Source organism: Bos taurus, chromosome 1 (genome assembly GCF_002263795.3).
Source record: "Bos taurus isolate L1 Dominette 01449 registration number 42190680 breed Hereford chromosome 1, ARS-UCD2.0, whole genome shotgun sequence".
Classification (NCBI taxonomy): Eukaryota; Metazoa; Chordata; class Mammalia; order Artiodactyla; family Bovidae; genus Bos; species Bos taurus.
Genome location: NC_037328.1, coordinates 142,694,795 through 142,714,261, shown reverse-complemented (window position 1 = coordinate 142,714,261; position 19,467 = coordinate 142,694,795). Strand labels below are relative to the sequence as shown.

At 48.6% G+C, this 19,467-nt stretch overlaps 1 protein-coding gene across 1 annotated transcript in view; it reads right to left on the bottom strand.

Moving 5' to 3' along the window:
- The window catches only part of UBASH3A (ubiquitin associated and SH3 domain containing A), a 41,882-nt gene extending 22,649 nt beyond the window's left edge, over positions 1-19,233 (bottom strand). The window contains exons 1-6 of the mRNA NM_001015599.1: positions 19,121-19,233; positions 16,915-16,968; positions 12,334-12,520; positions 9,697-9,895; positions 5,056-5,225; positions 3,653-3,861 (exon numbers count right to left, since the gene is read on the bottom strand). Of these exons, the coding sequence (NP_001015599.1) occupies positions 3,653-3,861; positions 5,056-5,225; positions 9,697-9,895; positions 12,334-12,520; positions 16,915-16,968; positions 19,121-19,233 (932 nt within the window). The remainder of the gene's footprint in view (positions 1-3,652; positions 3,862-5,055; positions 5,226-9,696; positions 9,896-12,333; positions 12,521-16,914; positions 16,969-19,120) is intronic.
- Between the last annotated feature and the right edge of the window lie 234 nt (positions 19,234-19,467).

The following is a 19,467-nucleotide window of genomic DNA, read 5'->3' as shown; positions in this document are numbered from 1 at the left end:
AGCATCAATTCTTCAGCGCTCAGCTTTCTTCGCAGTCCAACTCTCACATCCATACACGACCACTGGAAAAACCATAGCCTTGACTAGACGGACCTTTGTTGGCAAAGTAATGTCTCTGCTTTTCAATATGCTATCTAGGTTGGTCATAGCTTTCCTTCCAAGGAGTAAGCGTCTTTTAATTTCATGGCTGCAATCACCATCTGCAGTGATATTACTTTGCCAACAAAGGTTCATCTAGTCAAGGCTATGGTTTTTCCTGTGGTCATGTATGGATGTGAGAGTTGGACTGTGAAGAAGGCTGAGCGCCGAAGAATTGATGCTTTTGAACTGTGGTGTTGGAGAAGACTCTTGAGAGTCCCTTGGACTGCAAGGAGATCCAAGCAGTCCATTGTGAAGGAGATCAGCCCTGGGATTTCTTTGGAAGGAATGATGCTAAAGCTGAAACTCCAGTACTTTGGCCACCTCATGAGAAGAGTTGACTCACTGGAAAAGACTCTGATGCTGGGAGGGATTGGGGGCAAGAGGAGCAGGGGACGACAGAGGATGAGATGGCTGGATGGCATCACTGACTCGATGGACGTGAGTCTGAGCGAACTCCGGGAGTTAGTGATGGACAGGTAGGCCTGGCGTGCTGCGATTCATGGGGTTGCAAAGAGTCAGACATGACTGAGCGACTGATCTGATCTGAAAATAAAGTCTGACACTGCTTCCACTGTTCCCCCATCTATTTCCCATGAAGTGATGGGACCAGATGCCATGATCTTAGTTTTCTGAATGGTGAGCTTTAAGCCAACTTTTTCACTCTCCTCTTTCACTTTCATCAAGAGGCTTTTTAGTTCCTCTTCACTTTCTGCCATAAGGGTGGTGTCATCTGCATATCTGAGGTTATTGATATTTCTCCTGGAAATCTTGATTCCAGCTTGTGTTTCTTCCAGCCCAGTGTTTCTCATGACGTACTCTGCATATAAGTTAAATAAGCAGGGTGACAATATACAGCCTTGACGAACTCCTTTTCCTATTTGGAACCAGTCTGTTGTTCCATGTCCAGTTCTAACTGTTGCTTCCTGACCTGCATATAGGTTTCTCAAGAGGCAGGTCAGGTGGTCTGGCATTCCCATCTCTTTCAGAATTTTCCAGTTTATTGTGATCCACACAGTCAAAGGCTTTGGTATAGTCAGTAAAGCAGAAATAGATGTTTTTCTGGAACTCTCTTGCTTTTCCCATGATCCAGCAGATGTTGGCAATTTGATCTTTGGTTCCTCTGCCTTTTCTAAAACCAGCTTGAACATCTGGAAGTTCACGGTTCACGTATTACTGAAGCCGGGCTTGGAGAATTTTGAGCATTACTTTACTAGCATGTGAGATGAGTGCAATTGTGTGGTAGTTTGAGCATTCTTTGGCATTGCTCAATTCTTTGGGATTGGAATGAAAACTGCCCTTTTCCAGTCCTGTGGTCACTGCTGTTTTCCAAATTTGCTGGCATGTTGAGTTCAGCACTTTCACAGCATCATCTTTCAGGATTTGGAATAGCTCAACTGGAATTCCATCACCTCCACTAGCTTTGTTTGTAGTGATGCTTTCTAAGGCCCACATGACTTCACATTCCAGGATGTATGGCTCTAGGTGAGAGACCACACCATCATGATTATCTTGGTTGTAAAGATCTTTTTTGTACAGTTCTTCTGTGTATTCTTGCCACCTCTTCTTAATATCTTCTGCTTCTGTTAGGTCCATATCATTTCTGTCCTTTACGGAGCCCATCTTTGCATGAAATGTTCCCTTGGTATCTCTAATTTTTTTCAAGAGATCTCTAGTCTTTCCCATTCTGTTGTTTTCCTCTATTTCTTTGCATTGATCGCTGAGGAAGGCTTTCTTATCTCTTCTTGCTATTCTTTGGAACTCTGCATTCAGATGCAAACTTTTCTTTTCTCCTTTGCTTTTTGCTTCTCTTCTTTTCACAGCTATTTGTAAGGCCTCCCCAGACAGCCATTTTGCTTTTTTGCCTTCCTTTTCCATGGAAATGGTCTTGATCCCTGTCTCCTGTACAATGTCATGAACCTCTACCCATAGTTCATCAGGCACTCTATTTATCAGATCTAGTCCCTTAAATCTATTTCTCACTTCCACTGTATAATCATAAGGGATTTGATTTAGGTCATACCTGGATGGTCTAGTGGTTTTCCCTACTTTCTTCAATTTAAGTCTGAATTTGGCAATAAGGAGTTCATGATCTGAGCCACAGTCAGCTCCCAGTCTTGTTTTTACTGACTGTATAGAGCTTCTCCATCTTTGGCTGCAAAGAATATAATCAATCTGATTTCACTGTTGACCATCTGGTGATGTCCATGTGTAGAGTCTTCTCTTGTGTTGTTGGAAGAGGGTGTTTGCTATGACCAGTGCGTTCTCTTGGCAAAACTCTATTAGCCTTTGTCCTGCTTCATTCTGTATTCCAAGGCCAGATTTGCCTGTTACCCCAGGTGTTTCTTGACTTCCTACTTTTGCATTCCAGTCCCCTATAATGAAAAGGACACCTTTTTTTGGGTGTTAGTTCTAAAAGGTCTTGTAGGTCTTCATAGAACCGTTCAACTTCAGCCTCTTCAGCATTACTGGTGAGGCATAGACTTGGATTACTGTGGTATTGAATGGTTTGCCTTGGAAACGAACAGAGATCATTCTGTCGTTTTTGAGATTGCATCCAAGTACTGAATTTTGGACTGTTTTGTTGACCATGATGACTACTCCATTTCTTCTAAGGGATTCCTGCCTACAGTAGTAGATATAATGGTCATCTGAGTTAAATTCACCCATTCTAGTCCATTCTAGTTCACTGATTCCTAGAATGTCGACATTCACTCTTGCCATCTCCTGTTTGACCACTTCCAATTTGCCTTGATTCATGGACCTAACAGTCCAGGTTCCTATGCAATATTGCTCTTTACAGCATTGGACCTTGCTTCTATCACCAGTCACATCCACAGCTGGGTATTCTTTTTGCTTTGGCTCCATCCCTTCATTCTTTCTGGAGTTATTCTCCACTGACCTCCAGTAGCATATTAGGCACCTACTGACCTGGGGAGTTCCTCTTTCAGTATCCTATCATTTTGCCTTTGCATGAACATGCATATAAATATATGTGAGTACGGATGATGTTTTAATTCATCTGTTCCCCACAGTTAGTACTATCCTATACACATTGTTCTGCAATTTACCTTGTGTTTTTTTACATCAGTGCATAAATACCTCCTCATGATCATTTTTAAAAACTTCAAGTATTCTATTGTATGGGTGTATCATAATTGATTTCAGGTGCTTATTTTCAATTTAATTATCTCTTCCACAGTACTTGCATGCTTCCACAATTTATCAGGTTCAGAATAAGGATGTGTATTTTGTAGTCCTTTGGGGATTATGATCTCAGAAAAGTTTTATAGAGTAATTAATGTCTTCTGAATGTTTTCAGTGGAAAGCCATGAATCAGTCAAGACATTTACCAGATACCTATAGGGATAATGCTGCCAGCACGGAGCAGGCCATTTTCACCAATGGTAGGAATGATCTAGAAGCACACAAGTACTGTGAACACTCTTTCCAGAAGACACTCTCTGTGACTCCAGGAGAGATGTGTGGGCTGCAGGGCGGGGGCAGCACTCACCTGTGTCTCACCCAGGTGTCACACTCGCTGGCTCGCTCTGTGTAGTTCTCCGGCAGGAAACCCCGGCAGCCCGTCCGCTGCGAGATCCCGATCACCCAGCCCTCGCTGGCTTCCTCCTGCTGCGTGGGGTCCACAAAGATGTAGTCCCCGGGGCTGAGCGTCAACTCATCCACGTTCTGGGGTTTGTACTGGAATAGGACCCGCAGGGTCTGGAAAGGAGGCGGGAGTCTTCAGGTGTCAAGTAAGGGCGGGTTCTGTGTCTCCAGGACACACCCAAGCCTTTGGCTGATGTCAGTGGAATGTGACCAAAGGATGCAAAGATTTCTTTGGAGAGATTTAGAAATGGGTATTGGTATCTACCTGTCATGTTTCTGTCTCTCTCATTTATCTACCAAATTATCCTTATTTGTGCTCACTCAGTCATGTCCCACTCTCTGTGACCTTATGGATGGTAGCCTGCCAGGCTCCTCTTTTCATGGGATTCTCCAGGCAAGAATACTAAAGTTGGTAGCCATTTCCTTCTCTGGGGGAGTCTTCCTGACCCAGGGATCAAACCTGAATCTCCTGTACTGGCAGGCAATTCTTTACCATTAGTGCCACCCATCTATCATCTATTTAACATCTATCAATCATCCATCATCTATATTTCTGTATCTATTATCTATCTATCCATCATCTACTAAACATCTACTTACCTGTCTATCCTCTATCAATTATCAATCTATACCTATCTATTTATCTGTCTACCTACTTACCTATCTACCTCTGTTTACTTATTATATGAAAAATCTCAAAGCATAACCAGATGTCACATCCACCCCCATTGGAGTGAGGTTATTTACAGTTTCTCCCATGTGAAGGAACACAGTGGATTCATACTTGTTCCATGGGTCTGAAAAGGAGTATAACAAAATCTTCTAAACCAATCAATCCCATAGGGAGGAAGTCCTGGACTGAGGCGTCACTAAATCACTATTTAAACAAATTAATAAGCAACATAATGCATTCATAAATCTTTGCAACAGTCCATTTTTAATACCAGTCCCACAGGGAGGGAGTCCTGGACTGAGGCTTCACTCAAGTCACTATTTAAACAAATTAATAGCCAACATAATGTATTCATAAATCTTTGCAACAGTCCACTTTTAATACCAGAAATGTTCCTTTTCTCCCCTCCAAATTTCTGGATGTCTGCAACTTATAAATAAAAGAATGTTAATTCCAAAATGCAGGCAACAAAATGATTTTCAAGAAGGGATTCAAATTCTTCCTTCTACTGAGATAGCTCCAGCCAAGGGCTCTTGGGGTCAGGGCTGTGTCAGGCAGGCAGCAGCTCACCAGATCCCAGGGTGGGGGGTCCAGTCCAGCCACCCGCCTGGGCTTACCCACCTGGGCTTACCCACCTGGTAGTGTACAAAGCGCATGTCCCGGGAGTAGAGCGTGGCTGTCCACTGGCAGCTGTGGCTGGGGTTGATGGCTCTGGCCAGCTGCTCCAGCGTCCTCTGGTGGTGAGGGTAGAACTTGTGGGCCAGGGTGAGATGCAGCTGCTTGGTGCAAGGCTTCACCGTGCAGTCTGTGAAAGGAGGTACATGGGCACCTTGACCCAGATGGCTGTACTGCACGCCCAGGGCTCCCTGTCCAGAGCGGTTACGCGACCAGGGTGGCGATGCAAATGCTTTTACACAGGGTCCTATCTCTGCCCATTCTCACCCCCGCCCCCTGCACCAGTGCTTTCCTGACGAGGCGAGTTCTTGGCCCAGATGGGCTGCTGCATGGAGGTCAGTTTGTGACGGAGACGGCTGGGAGCGTGCACATCTGACCAGGAAGCAGGTGAGCAGAGAGAGTAGAGATACAGGTTTAGGGGTACATGCTTGGAGGGGGGGTCTGTCAATTTGCAAGCTAGTTGCTCCAACAATTGATTCAAATCTCCCTCGTCCCCTGGGATGCACATGTTTCTTGGTGGCCTGGATGGGTTGGGATCCCAGCCAGGTCATGGTTTTTTGTTCAGTTGCCAAGTCTCTGGAAGAAAACATCCCAGCACCTCTAATATCCATCTGGCTTTGTGAAGCAGGAAGACTTCAGAGTGGCCAGGCCCTGGCCTTTTTGAGTGACCTCTGTCCCCCGGGCCCCAGCTCTCCTGGTCCTCATTCCAGGGCCCTCAGGTCAGTGGGCGGTGGTGTCCCCGAAGCAGCCAGGATCTGATTTCAGCCAGGCCACAAAGCGGCTCTGTTCTGGGGAGGCAGTGATCAGTGGAACTGCACAGACTCGGGAAGCAGATAGACCTGACTTTAGACCCACCTGCCCCGTTTGGCAGGTGACCTTGGGGAGTGTCTTGGTCTGACTCAGCTTCAGTTTCAACAGCAACAACCTGAGGGTGAGGATGGCTGGTGTGGCCTGGGAAACCAGCCTCTTAACTCTAAGGTCCCCCAGAGACTTCTGGTAGACAATAGTTGCTTGCATGTTCAATTGCTTCAGTTGTGTCCGACTGTGTGCGACACTATGGACTGTAGCCCGCGAGGCTCCTCTGTCCATGGGATTCTCCAGGCAAGAATACTGGAGTGGGTTTCCATGCCCTCCTCCAGGGGATCTTCTCAACCCAGGGATCGAACCTGCATCTCTTATGACTCCTGCATTGGCAGGCGGGTTCTTAACCACTAGTGCCGCCTGGGAAGCCCAGATATTAGTTACCCACGGGCAACACTGAGAGGCACACAAGGGCGTGTCCTCAACCGAGCAATGTCAATGACGCACTTCCTGGAGCCCAGACGTGGCGGCCCCACTAATGTCTTTATCCTCTGTCTGAGCCTTTGGTAGTAAAAGAGAAACCGCTGAGGTCTCCATGCCCCAAGTTGCGGGGATTGAGGCGCCTGAAATATGAGAGTGTGTGGGCGGCAGGGAAATTCCTTTTCTCGGGTGTTCCAGCTGTAGTGGGGAGGGCTGTCTTGCCGGGGGTGAGTCAGCATAGCCTGGGAAGGGCCCGCCACGATAGTCATCCGAGAGATCACTGAGTCACTGGCCTTCTGAATGGACACTTGTGTATCTTCTCTCCATGGCCCATGCCCCTGAGGACTGTGCCCTGGGCAGGGACACATGTGCTGGCAAGGCCCCCTGGAGCTGTGACTGACCCCTCCTGACCCAACAGGGTCAGGCCTGGGGCAGTGGCCATGGAGGGCAGGGCAGAACCAGCTCAGAGTTGGGTGATGGACAGGGGGTCAAAACCAGCTCTCGCAGGACAGGGGCTGGTCAGCAGGAGACCCAGGTGGAGCAGGAGAGGGCTGGACTCCAGGGCCAGCTTTAACACTCACTGGCTCGGGGACTTTGTCGGTTTCCTGCACTGATGTCACAAATGACCACACACTGGGCGGCTTAAAACAATGGAGATTTGTCCTCATGGTTCTGGAGCTGGAAATCCAAAGCCAAGGTGTCACGGGCCACCCCCTCTGAAGGCTCTCTGGGAGGGTCCCTCCTTGTTTCCTCCAGCTCCTTGGCTCATTGCCGCATCACTTCAACGCCTGGCATCTCCTCTGTGTCCCTGTGTTTTCTCGTCTCACGAGGACACTGGCCACTGGACTTAAGGCCTGTCCTACACTAGTGTGACCTCAACTACTTACATCTACAAAGACCTTATTTCCAAAGAAAGTCCTTTTCAGAGGTTTTGGGAGATGTGAATTCTAGGGGACACTCTTCAACTCATGATAGTGACCTCAGGCGGGTCACAGCCCTTCACGGCCCTTGGTCACTCCACTTTTAAAATGAGTGGCCATTGAGAGTCCCTTTGGGGCGGGAGCAGGGGGCTGTGAAAGTAAGGCAGGCACTGGTTCTGTGTGAGGGCTAGCAGCTGACACACTGCATGCTGACAAGAGCCATGTCATCCTTTTAGAGACAAGGGGACTCCAGAGTCATCATCAGAACTCAGGTTTACATAAAGGAGATCATTCCTCACAAATGACAACTCGCTCCAGTATTCTTGTCTAGAAAATCCCACGGATAGCGAAGCCGGGTGGGCTACAGTCCATGGGGTTGCAAAGAGTCAGACATGACTGAGCAACTGAGCACTCCTCAAAGACATGGCTAAGTTTATAGCTATCTAGAACATATGACCCCAGACTCGTCAAGCCAGCCTCCAGGTGGAAATCTGGGATTGATGAAACTAGTCATGTGGCCAGGATCGAAGTTCATACCCGTCTTGGGGGCAGAGGGGGGTCCTCCCGTCAGGGTGCCATGGTCTCTCTGAGTCTCAGACACAGAAAACACAGCAGTGCTGAGCACCTCTGTGTTCTAGGACCACTAGGACGTTCCCAGACAGGTTGCACTGTTAGAAGGTTGGGCCCAGTCATTCGAAAAGAAAGATGACTCAAGGGTCAGAAGACATGATTCAGGGTCACATCACCAACCAGGAATGAGGGAAAATTCACACCTGAGGTCAAGTCCAGAACACTTCCCACTAAACCCCAGCTGGAGCCCCAGTCCCCAGACCAGGGCTGCTGGTTGAGAAAAGGGAGTTTGGCTGATTCTCAAAGTGAGTCTAGGTAATGCACCTCCCCCTCCATCCCCCTACCAAGAGGCCAAGGAGACTAGACTATGCTCATACCTAAAAAACTTAAACAAATCAACTAGGACTTGTGTTTTACACATAGTGCTGGCCCCTTGAGGACAGGTGTCCCAAGTGGGATGTGGGGCTGGGGGAGGCACCCCAGCCTACAATCCCCATCGTCAGGTGGCCGCACAATGACCGCCCGGGGCCATTTCCCAGCAGCTGAGTGTTTTGAAAAACCACATCAATACAACAAGGCTATTCTCACTTAGAGAAGAGCCCTCTGCTTGCTCGGAGGCTATTTGCTCACTTTTCTTAAAAATTAAATTATTTTGGCATATCAGTTCAGTTCAGTCGCTCCATCATGTCCGACTCTTTGCGACTCCAAGGACTGCAGCGAGCCAGGCTTTCCTGTCTTTCACCATCTCCCAAAGTCTGCTCAAACTCTTGTCCATTGAGTCAGTGATGTCATCCAACCATCTCATCCTCTGTCGTCCCCTTCTCCTCCTGCCTTCAATCTTTCCCAGCATCAGGGTCTTTTCCAACGAGTCAGTTCTTCACATCAGGTGGCCAAAGTTATTGGAGTTTCAGCGTCAGTCCTTCCAATGAATACTCAGGACTGATTTCCTTCAGGATGGACTGGTTGGAAAGTCCAAAGTCAGTCAGTTATGCATATACACGTATCCATTCTTTTCAGATTCCTTTCCCATATATAGGTCACTACAGAGTACTGAGTAGAGTTCCCTGTGCTGCACTTGTTTAGTTGCTCAGTCGTGTGCAACTCTTATAGTGACTCCATGGACTTTAGCACACCAGGGGCCCATGGGATTTCCTAGGCAAGAATACTGGAGTGGGTTGCCATTTCTACTTCCAGGGAATCTTCCCAACCTTAGGATTGAGCCTGCATCTCCTGCACTGGCAGATGGATTCTTAACCACTGAGTCACAGGGGAAGTCCCATACCACACAGCAGGTTCCTACTAGTTATCTATTTTATACGGAGTAGTGTGTATATGTCAATCCCCATTACCCAGTTCATCCCTTCCCCCTTCTTGGTAACCATAAGTTTGTTTTCTACTTCTGTGACTCTATTTCTGCTTTGTAAATATGGTCATTTGTGCCTTTTTTTTTTTTTTTAGATTCCACAGATCAGCGATATCAAATGGTGTTTGTCTCTGTCTAACTTACTTTACTCAGGTTTCTGAAGGACATTCTGGCATTTTATGGAGGTTCTAGGTAATTGTTAAGCCACAGGCTAAGGCTAAGTCATAGCTGTTGGCCGTAAAGGGCCAGGTGAGGGCTGAAGTGGCCTGGTGATGGTGTAGGCACCCCCATGTCCCGCCACCAGACTAGCTCGCAGGCTGACCATCACTGCACTGGGGAACAGCCTCACTCCTGCTGCCCTGGGCTCCACTCCTACCATCCGAGTGTAGCGAGCCCAGCCCCAGGCACAAAGGGACTCCCTTCTGTAAACCGGGGCTCTCTGCGCACCACTGCCCAGGGCTGCCTACCTGCCAAGACGGAGGCTTCTGTGGCGAACATCACAGCAAATTCCCGGATGATGTCTGCAGGGCTGTCGTCCACAAAGAAGCCCAGGTAGCTAATGGAAGAATGGAGAACCAGAGGCACAGCCGAGGGGAATGCGCGCAGGGTCCTGTCCCCAGCTCTCTTCAGTGCCTCGTATAGATACTCCACCTTCTGGTCCTCGCACTGAGGGACAGAGACAGGTCGGTCACCTGTTACCTTAACTGATGAGAACCAGGCAGCCATGGGAGCCTCCTTTTTGCTCCCGACACTGTAACACAATTTACCTGGTCCCAGTGTTTGGGATTATGGGTCTGTTCTATAGCTGGTCCCCAGTTCCTTAGGCAATTCAGGTCAAGCTCTTATTGGAATGGAATAGCCTCTAAGTGCCCAGGCAGGAAACCCCGGGTCCCTTGAACTTCGTCCTTCACTCCATCTTCAGTTGACCCAACGCCCCCATATTGCATCCTGAGCCCCTCTCCCACTCCCATGGAGCACAGCTATGCTCAGAACTGCATTATTGGCTTCTGGAGGTTCCTGTAGGCTCCACTGATGCAGTCCTGGGGTGTGCTGCTCAGAACGTAACCTACTGAGGAGGGTTGTAGCCTATTCCTTGGCTGCTGGCCTTCAGACTGGGCAGCAGGCCTCGCACTTGGCCGGTGATCAAACCATCCTTGTCTACAAGGGTCTCCTCTGATGTGGTCTTGGCTTATAAGCTCCCCATCAATCCCCACTGTCACCCACACACCCACTATCTGGCCACACAGCTCTTGGCTCAGTGAGGAAGACTCCATGAGGCCATGGGGGACCCCAGTGAACCCCAACACAGTGACCCCCATGGGGAGCTGGCTGATCCCTCCTCTCCCCAGCAGCAGGCTCCCCTGGGTTTCCCATAGCCCCCCTTGCTCTCTGAGCTATGAACCTTATCATTGTTGTTAACACACACCCACAGCTCCCCACTCACCAGAAGCTCACTAAATTCACCCCTGCCATATATTTGCAGCCCTCACAGGCCTGGAAGGCATGGGATATACCCACAGGGCACTCAACTCATAACCGCCATGTAGATGAACATCTCTGCACACATATTTCTTGGCCTCAGGCATGTAACCTTGAAGCATGGAGCCATGTTATACATAGAGCTGTAGTTGACGCCACCATTTGGTGGCTGTATGTTCTTAGAATCAGACAAAGAGTGAATTCCTGTTACACTCTTCTGCCGGAAAAGGACCCTCAGCCTCTAGGGCAGGGTTGGGGAAAGCGGGGCAGCTCCCTTGGGAGAAGGGAACTGTGTGTGTGATGTGTGTATGTGTGCACTTGTGCCCATGCCTCAGTGGGCTGTGAGGAGCTGGAGCCCCAGGTCAGCTTCCCGGTGGTCATGACCAGGCACATCCATTTCTAAGGTCATGTTCAGAGCTGGCTTGGCTGCCACTCCTTTCCCTGATGAGCTCCCAGGACAAGCCATAAAGGAACCCAGTCGCTGGCCAAGCAGGGTGACCAACTCACCCAGCTTACCTGGACTCTTCTGGATTCAACACCTGGGAATCCCTCCCCACCTCATGGCAAATGAGGGTGTTTATCAGGGGCTCTGGGAGGCACTGCTTCTCCTGGGCATCTTCTGGAAACCATCCTGCACAGGTGTGCAGCCCCCTTTCTGTGCAATGCAGAGGAGCCTGGAACAAAGGATTCCTTGGGCCCCAGTGGGATGCTGAGAGTTTGCTGACAGCAGAGCCAGGGTGGTGCGGCGTGTGCCCTCTACATTTTTCTGGTCAGGAGCCCCAGTGTTGTCTTTCCCTCCTCATTCTCATGCCTCCCTCTTGTCTTTGAGCAATCCAGGTCCTTCCCAGGACGCCTGCAGAACTGCCTCCTGACCTCTTCTGGGCCAGAGAGCTGGTCCCCAAGGCAGGAAGAAGTCCTGCATCTGCAGCTGGCCAATCTGTTCATTAATTGATCCATCACAGGTTTGTGAAGCTCCCACTCAGGCTGAGGCACTTGCTAGTCTCTGCAGGTACAATAGTGAGCGAAGCCTCCTCCCTGCCTTGAGGGTTTCAGTCCAGTGAGGGATGCCAAGTTGCATCAGACACACTGCCGTGCAACAGGGAAAGAGCCACTAGATAGGGAACAAAGGGATGGTGGGAGCACGGAGCACACAAGGCTTCTAGCTGGGGAGATGTTGCTGTTTAGTCACTGGCTCTTTTATGGCCCCATGGACAGTAGCCCATCAGGCTCCTCTTTCCATGGGGTTTTCTAGGCAAGAATACTGGAATGGGTTTCTATTTCCTTTTCCAGGGGAGAAAAATAGATTCCCGACCCAGGGATCAAACCTGCATCTCCTACATTGCAGGTGGATTCTTTACCACTGAACCATCAGGGAAGCCTGCCTGGGGAGGGGGGGGTAAGACTCAAAAAGGGAGAGGATAAATGATTTGGGTTCTGAAGGATGAATAGGAGTTGACCAGATGAAGACGAGGAAGAAAGTAAAGGCTATCTCACGCAAACATCACTGTTGTGCACCACTCTATGAAAATAAACCCCTTAGTTTTGCCCCATCACCACCTAGTTATTGCAGGAAATGACTCAGCTGCTATGTTAATGAGAATTAAATGTGCCTTGGGCCAACTCACCGTGAAGAAGTCACAGAGCGTTATATGAGGGAAGACCTCGTGGGCTCTGTTCTTGGCACACTGCCGCCTGCTTTCTCTCCAGAAGTCTTGAAGCTTGTCCAGCAGGGGACCGGTGGGGCAGAGGAACAGGGCGTACTCCTGGGGGATGGGGTCGTCCAGAGAAGGGTCATTGCAATGGCAGTGTAGCCTGCAAGAGAGGAAGGGACACTCACCTGGCACTGTGGCCAAACGAGTCTTTCCCCAGGGAAGGCAGAGGGCAGTGCTGATGGTGACTCAGAACAGCCCGCCATGTGTAGAGCACCAGGGTGTCTGCACCCAGGCAGAACTCACCAAGCACAGGGCTGAGTGTGATCGCAGAGGAGCTGGGCATCCACCCAGGTCCCTGTGCTGTGCTAAGTCACTTCAGTCGTGTCTGACTTTGCAACCTCAAGGACTGTAGCCCTCCAAGTTCCTCTGTCCATGGGATTCTCCAGGCAAGAGTACTGGAGTGGGTTGCCCTTTCCTTCTCCAGTGGGTCCTCCCAACCCAGGGATAGAACCTGTGTCTCTTATGTCTCCTGCGTTGGCAGGCAGTTTCTTTACCACTAGCGCCACCTGGGAAACCAGGTCTCAGACCCTGGCTAGTCTGAGTCCCAGGCTAATAACCAAGACAAGGTGAGAAGGTGACCAAAATACTCATAACCTGGTTTTCTAATGGTCCCTCCGGGTCAGGTATCTCCTTAGGGTTGAAGTTTTCTGGGAAAAACCTGCATTTTAATTTTATCTCAATCTTCAAATTAAGTATAAACATCAAAGCCCCAAAGACCTAGACAGAACTTAGGCAGCTACTCTATTTTCTTTGAGTTCAGAAAGTTATCTATGTTTATTTGGCCGCCGCAAGCTTTGGTTACGGCACGCGGGGTCTTTCGATCCGGCGTGTAGGCGTCAGTATTTGTGGCATGTGGGCTTAGTTGCTTCTAGGCATGAGTGATCTTAGTGTGTCCACGCTGTTGCAAGGTGGGTTCTTAACCACTGGACCACCAGGGAAGTCCCAGAAAGTTATTTAAAATACTATGAAAGATGACATACAGCCCCCAAGTCAGGCTCCTTCTCACCAATAGTAAAAAATGAATAAAATTGAGGCAACTGAGAGATACCATTTTCCCACTTGTAAAATTACCAGAATGCCTTTCAGAGGATAAAAGCTAAGCTTCGTTTTGTCAAAGGTGCCCAGAGACTGAAGGATGAATTTCTACAACCTTTACATAAAGCAATTTGCCAAGATGTATCAAGAGCGTTAAAATACCCCTTCCATTTGAACTAATAAATCCTTTCCAGAAATTTATTCAAGGCAAAAAGTGTAGATAACACTGCATGTATAAAATGTTTATTATACCATTATTTATAACATGAACGAAGGAAAAAACTAGAAAAGTGATAATAACTTTATCATGTAGTCACTGGAAATTACAGATTCGAATAATTTTTGATGGCTCAGAGAAGTGTTTGTGATATAACATTAAATTTAGAAATCAGGGTACAACCACTGGAGAAGACATGAGATACGCACAAATACCTTCTTAACAATAAAAAAACACCAAGGAGGAAGCTTTGCTCCCTTTATCACAGCTCACTTACCAGCTCTAGGAGAGGAAATCTCAACTCTTAATCTGCTTTGTGTTCTCACAGACATTTAGGTAACAGGTGCATGGATAGCACTTGTGTGTATTATTTAAATCAAAAGCTATTGTTCAAATCATACTACAACTCGCATTTTTTACTCAGCAATATGTTTTTGTAATCTCTCCCTGTTGATACACATACAACTGGTTAAGTGTGTCAGAGTGAACCTTCTAAGGGCTATAAAACAGTCCATACTTCATCCATCCACGCCACTGATGGGCATTTAAATTGTTTTCTTCTTTTAAAACTTCATAGCACTATGATTAAGATCTTTTCACATTCTTTATTTTATTTTATTTTTTTTTGGCTGCTCTCCGGGGCATGTGGGATCCTAGTTCCCTGACTAGGGATGGAACATGCAGCCACTGCTTTGGAAGCAGAATCTTAACCACTGGACCAGCCACCAGGGAAGTCCCCTGCACACTCTTTTTAGGCTCTTTGTGTTTCTCCAAGGAATGTACTAAGACATGAACTGCCAGGCAGCATCTACTCACATTTTCAGTGTTGATATTCACCCCAAGTTGCAACCAGGAAAGTGAGAGAGAGACTACCTTCCCCTCATCCTCACCACCGCTTGAAGCTGCCTTTTGTTGTTAACGGCATCCTAATTTGCAACCCCATGATTGCCAGTGAGGTTGGGCCACTCTTGCACAGTCCAGAAGACCCACGGTCTCCCTGATCCTTGGCAGGTCTGCTGATGTCTCTGGCTGAGTCACCATCAGCAGGGACCAACCACGACTCTCACAGCAGTACGTTTATTTTTTACTTCCAATTTGGCCACTGACTTTAAAATAAATTCAAAATGGATTAAAGATCTAAATGTAAGACCAGAAACTATAAAACTCCTAGAAGAAAACATAGGTAAAACACTCTCGGACATAAATCATAGCAGGATCCTCTATGACCCACCTCCCAGAGTAATGGAAATAAAAGCAAAAATAAACAAATGGGACTTAATTAAACTTAAAAACTTTTGTACAGTGAAGGAAACTATAAGCAAGGTGAAAAGAAAGCCTTCAGAATGGGAGAAAATAATAGCAAACGAAGCAACTGACAAAGAATTAATCTCAAAAATATACAAGCAATTCCTGCAGCTCAATTCCAGAAAAATAAATGACCCAGTCAAAAAATGAGCTAAAGAACTAAACAGACATTTCTCCAAAGAAGACATACAGATGGCTAACAAACACATGAAAAGATGCTCAACATCACTCATTATCAGAGAAATGCAAATCAAAACCACAATGAGGTACCGTCTCACGCTGGTCAGAATGGCTGCTATCCAAAAGTCTACAAACAATAAATGCTGGAGAGGGTGCGAAGAAAAAGGAACCCTCTTACACTGTTGGTGGGAATGCAAACTAGTACAGCCACTATAGAGAACAGTGTGGAGAGTCCTTAAAACATTGGAAATAGAACTGCCATACAACCCAGTAATCCCACTGCTGGGCATACACACTGAGGAAACCAGAGTTGAAAGAGACACGTGTACCCCAATGTTCATCACAGCACTGTTTATAATAGCCAGGACATGAAAGCAACCTAGATGTCCATCGGCAGACGAATGGATAAGAAAACTGTGGTACATATACCCAATGGAATATTACTCAGCTATTAAAAAGAATGCATTTGAATCAGTTCTAATGAGGTGGATGAAGCTAGAGCCTATTATACAGATCGAAGTTAGTCAGAGAGAAAAACACCAATATGGTATATTAACACATATATATGGAATTTAGAAAGATGGTAACAATGACCCTATATGTGAGACAGCAAAAGAGACACAGAAGTAAGGAACAGGCTTTTGGACTCTGTGGGAGAAGGCAAGGGTGGGATGATCTGAGAGAATAGCACTGAAACACGTATATTATCATATGTGAAACAGATCGCCAGTCCAGGTTCGATGCATGAGACAGGGTGCTCAGGGCTGGTACACTGGGATGACCCAGAGGGATGGGATGGGGAGGGAGGTGGGAGGAAGGGTCAGGATGGGAAACACATGTACACCCATGGCTGATTCATGTCAATGTATGGCAAAAATCACTACAATACTGTAAAGTAATTAGCCTCCAATTAAAATAAATTAAAAAAAAGAAAAGAAATAGGCAATTCAAATAAAATAAAATAAAGTCAGCCTAGTCCAGAGGGTCCTGGGTGTTTCCTTTTTTCCTCTACAGGGGTTGCATTTTTACCCTTGAGTTTTGGAGGCCTAGAGTTTTTGGAGGAGGAGGGGTTTCCCGCTGAGGACACCCTGAGCCCCCAGTGCTCGCCATCCTGCTCTGGGAACGGGCCCCCAGCCAGTGGGACCTGGGGTTTCTGTTTGATTTTCTGCAGCTATTCCAGGGTGGAGCACAAGGGGACTTCCCACCGTGGGACAGAATGATGGCATCACGGCACATGCGGGCGGGCCTGAGTTTTAGAGAACAGGGCGTCCTCTTTGATTCCTGGGGCAGGAGAGCAAGGCTCGTAGCAGTGGGCGGGTGGCAAAGCCGCAGAGCTGGAGACTGGCAGGGCCGCCTGGAACCCAGAGCTCCCCTGCACCCAGCACCCTTAAGGTGCAACGTGCCAAGGCCTGGGGGCTCTCACCACCACCTGCCAGTTCTCACTCCATCAGAAGTGGAGAGAGTGGCGACCTCGATTTCACATCAGCAAAAATGTCTCTTTCTTGTTTATTCAACAACAAACCACATGAATGTTTCTCTTCATTGATAGTCACATTGGGATCATATCAGAATTTTAAGAAATCTTAAGAAAGCGTTGTTCAGAGTTTTCTCTCTTTTGTTTTCCGTTCTAGCTGGGGGTTTTTTACTGCTTTCCCTGGGCACCGTGGGCTGTGTAGAGGTGCCCGCCCGCCCAGGGGATCCTGGGGACCTCCCAGCTCCCCTGCAGAGACCCTACAACCTGCAGGCCCCCCACTCACCAGTTTGACGCCTCCTCTGCTGTCTTCCTTCCAGTGGCTGCCAATGCCTTGAGCCTGTGGGAGGCAGAGTGCAAGGAGCTCTCAGAACGCTAACTTTCATTCTTTGGAAAAGGTCGGGGTTGGGCGGCTGTCTCCACAATACAGCGGACCTTCAGGAGGGACCCCAGAGGGCTAGATGGGGAGACCTCAGAGTGTGATGCAGTGCCCAGACCTCCACCCTCTGCGCAGCATCACTGTGGTTTGGGAAACAGACTGCTTGCATCTCTCCACTCCCACCCATGATTTCCCTTCCCTGACCCCACCCCCAGTCCCTGGCATGGAGACCAAGGGTTCATGTCCTGAGGTTCACCCATGCCTGAATCCCACCTCCCTGACCCTCTCCCATGCACTCTCAGATCTTCAAGGTAGCCATGCAGGGCCACGTCCCTGGCTTGTACATGTGCCTCCCTGACCACATGCCCTAGGGGAAATGGCACAGGGTCTTCCAGGCTTGGCTCAGGTGTTCTTCTTCCAGAAAGCCCTCCCTAAAGTGCTCAAGGAGGGTGCGCGTGCAGCTCTCCTGTGCTTCCCCACCACACACATGGCACCTTGCTCCTCATCTCAATGGACTCGTGTTCGCCTGCCTGTCCAACCATCTGTGAGCTCCCTGGGCTTAACCATGTCTTACTCATCCTTGCTGTATGTACAGTGAATTGAGTTTAACCGAAGGGGCCCAAACTAGACAGAATGGAGTTTGATGAAGGCAGTTCATCCTCAAATTTAGCCTGGATATCGCCAGGAACCTGAGATGGCCACTGCCCAGTGGGGCTATTTCAGAGGATGCTGGTGGGCCTGAGGCCTTCTGGAGAGGTTAGCAGGAGACTTACCGGGGTGCTCCCACCCCAGGGAGACACTTAAAACAGGTTTCTCCAACTCCAACACATAGCTAATGTTTAAACTGGAAGGAATTGGGTTTATTTTGGTCACGCTTTGCAGCATATGAGATCTTAGCTCCCCAACCAGGAATTGAACCCACACCCCTTGCACTGAAAGTATGGCGCCTTAACCACTGGACCATCAGGAAAGTCCTTAAATTGGAAGGAATTTTAAGTATGTGTCTAACGGCAACTTCAGTCACATAATAAAGAGTGAATGTTACAGGCACTGGGACTGGGGTTCCAGCCCTGCCCCTCCACTGCCATCCCTTTCTTGCCTCTATGTCCTCGTCTGCACCTGATGGACGGTGTCCAGCCTACGGCAGGCACCCGTGCATGCCTGATCCTGTTCCTGTCTCACAGACTCCCGGTTTACTATGAACGCGACGTGACAACAAAGTCCTGCTTTGGTTTGGGGAGAAAAGAGGTCTAGCCTCAGTCATTCCGTCCAGTTGGGCAGGGGTTTGTTATCTGTTTAAAGTGATTGCCCCCTCCCACATCCACAGTCACCTAAGGGGACTTCTGATGCATTTCCCATGTGAATACAGGCATGAAAAGGACCAGATCTAAGAACAACGTGGAAGCTGCCACCACTGTCAGGCTCAAAGCTCATCATTCTGGGGGGATCTTTCCCTGGAGGAGGGCATGGCAACCCACTCCAGTATTCTTACCTGGAGAATTCCATGGACAGAGGGGCCTGGCAGGCTATAGTCCATGGTGTTGCAAAAGAGTTCACATGACTCACACCTTCACCCTCCCTCTCTGGTGGGGATATTCAGGGTGGAGTCGTCTCTGTGTGGCCCTTCTCCTAAGATCACATCCTCCCTGCTTGGGGGCTTCCTTAACCATTTCTGTTCATTATCACACAGTCAAGAACCCTTACCCACAAGGGGTTTCTCTGCACATTTAGAAGTAACATTCCTGTGTATTTCAACAGGTCCCAGCATCAGAGACCACCCCTGACCGACTTAGGGGCTTTTACAACGAGTCTCAAAAGCCATCTGTGATTATCCAAACTGCTCACAGAGAGGGTACAGCCAGGCGTCTCCAAACCCTGGTTCCAATTTCACAAACCTCGGGATCCCACCATCACCAGACAGCAAAGTTTGTCTTTAAAAGGCAAAGTGCGTGTCGTTTATAAAAGCAGAAAAGGCCTCATTTTGAGATGAATCTCGGGCCCGCAGGGTGCACCCCTTGACAGGAAGTCAGGGCTCTGAGCCGCCCGCAGTTCTGTGGCCACAGCAGGGTCAGCTTGGGGTCCGGGGAGCCAGGCCAGGCCAGGCGGTACTCACGCGGTGTGCGCTGGGAAGCCCATGCCCAGGAGGGGGTCCAGGAGGGAAGGGGTGCTGCGGCCCTTGAGTTTATTGAAGACTTTGGCATAGAGCTGGGTCTCGCCTGCTGCCATCGCTTCCTGCTGCAGACTGAGGCGAGCAGATAAAGCTGAGAGGCTGAGGCTGAGAAGAAAACCTCAAGCCCTTTCTGATCTTTCTGACAAAGCTAATATCCTGTTTGCATGAGATACTGCTTTTCAGAGTTCTCTTTGCAGAGTGTGGGTGCAGGGCCCACCAAGCCCCTTCCACAGTGGGGTTTGGGGTCAGGAGGTCATGGGATCGGCCTTGGTTCTGACTTGGGCTGCACT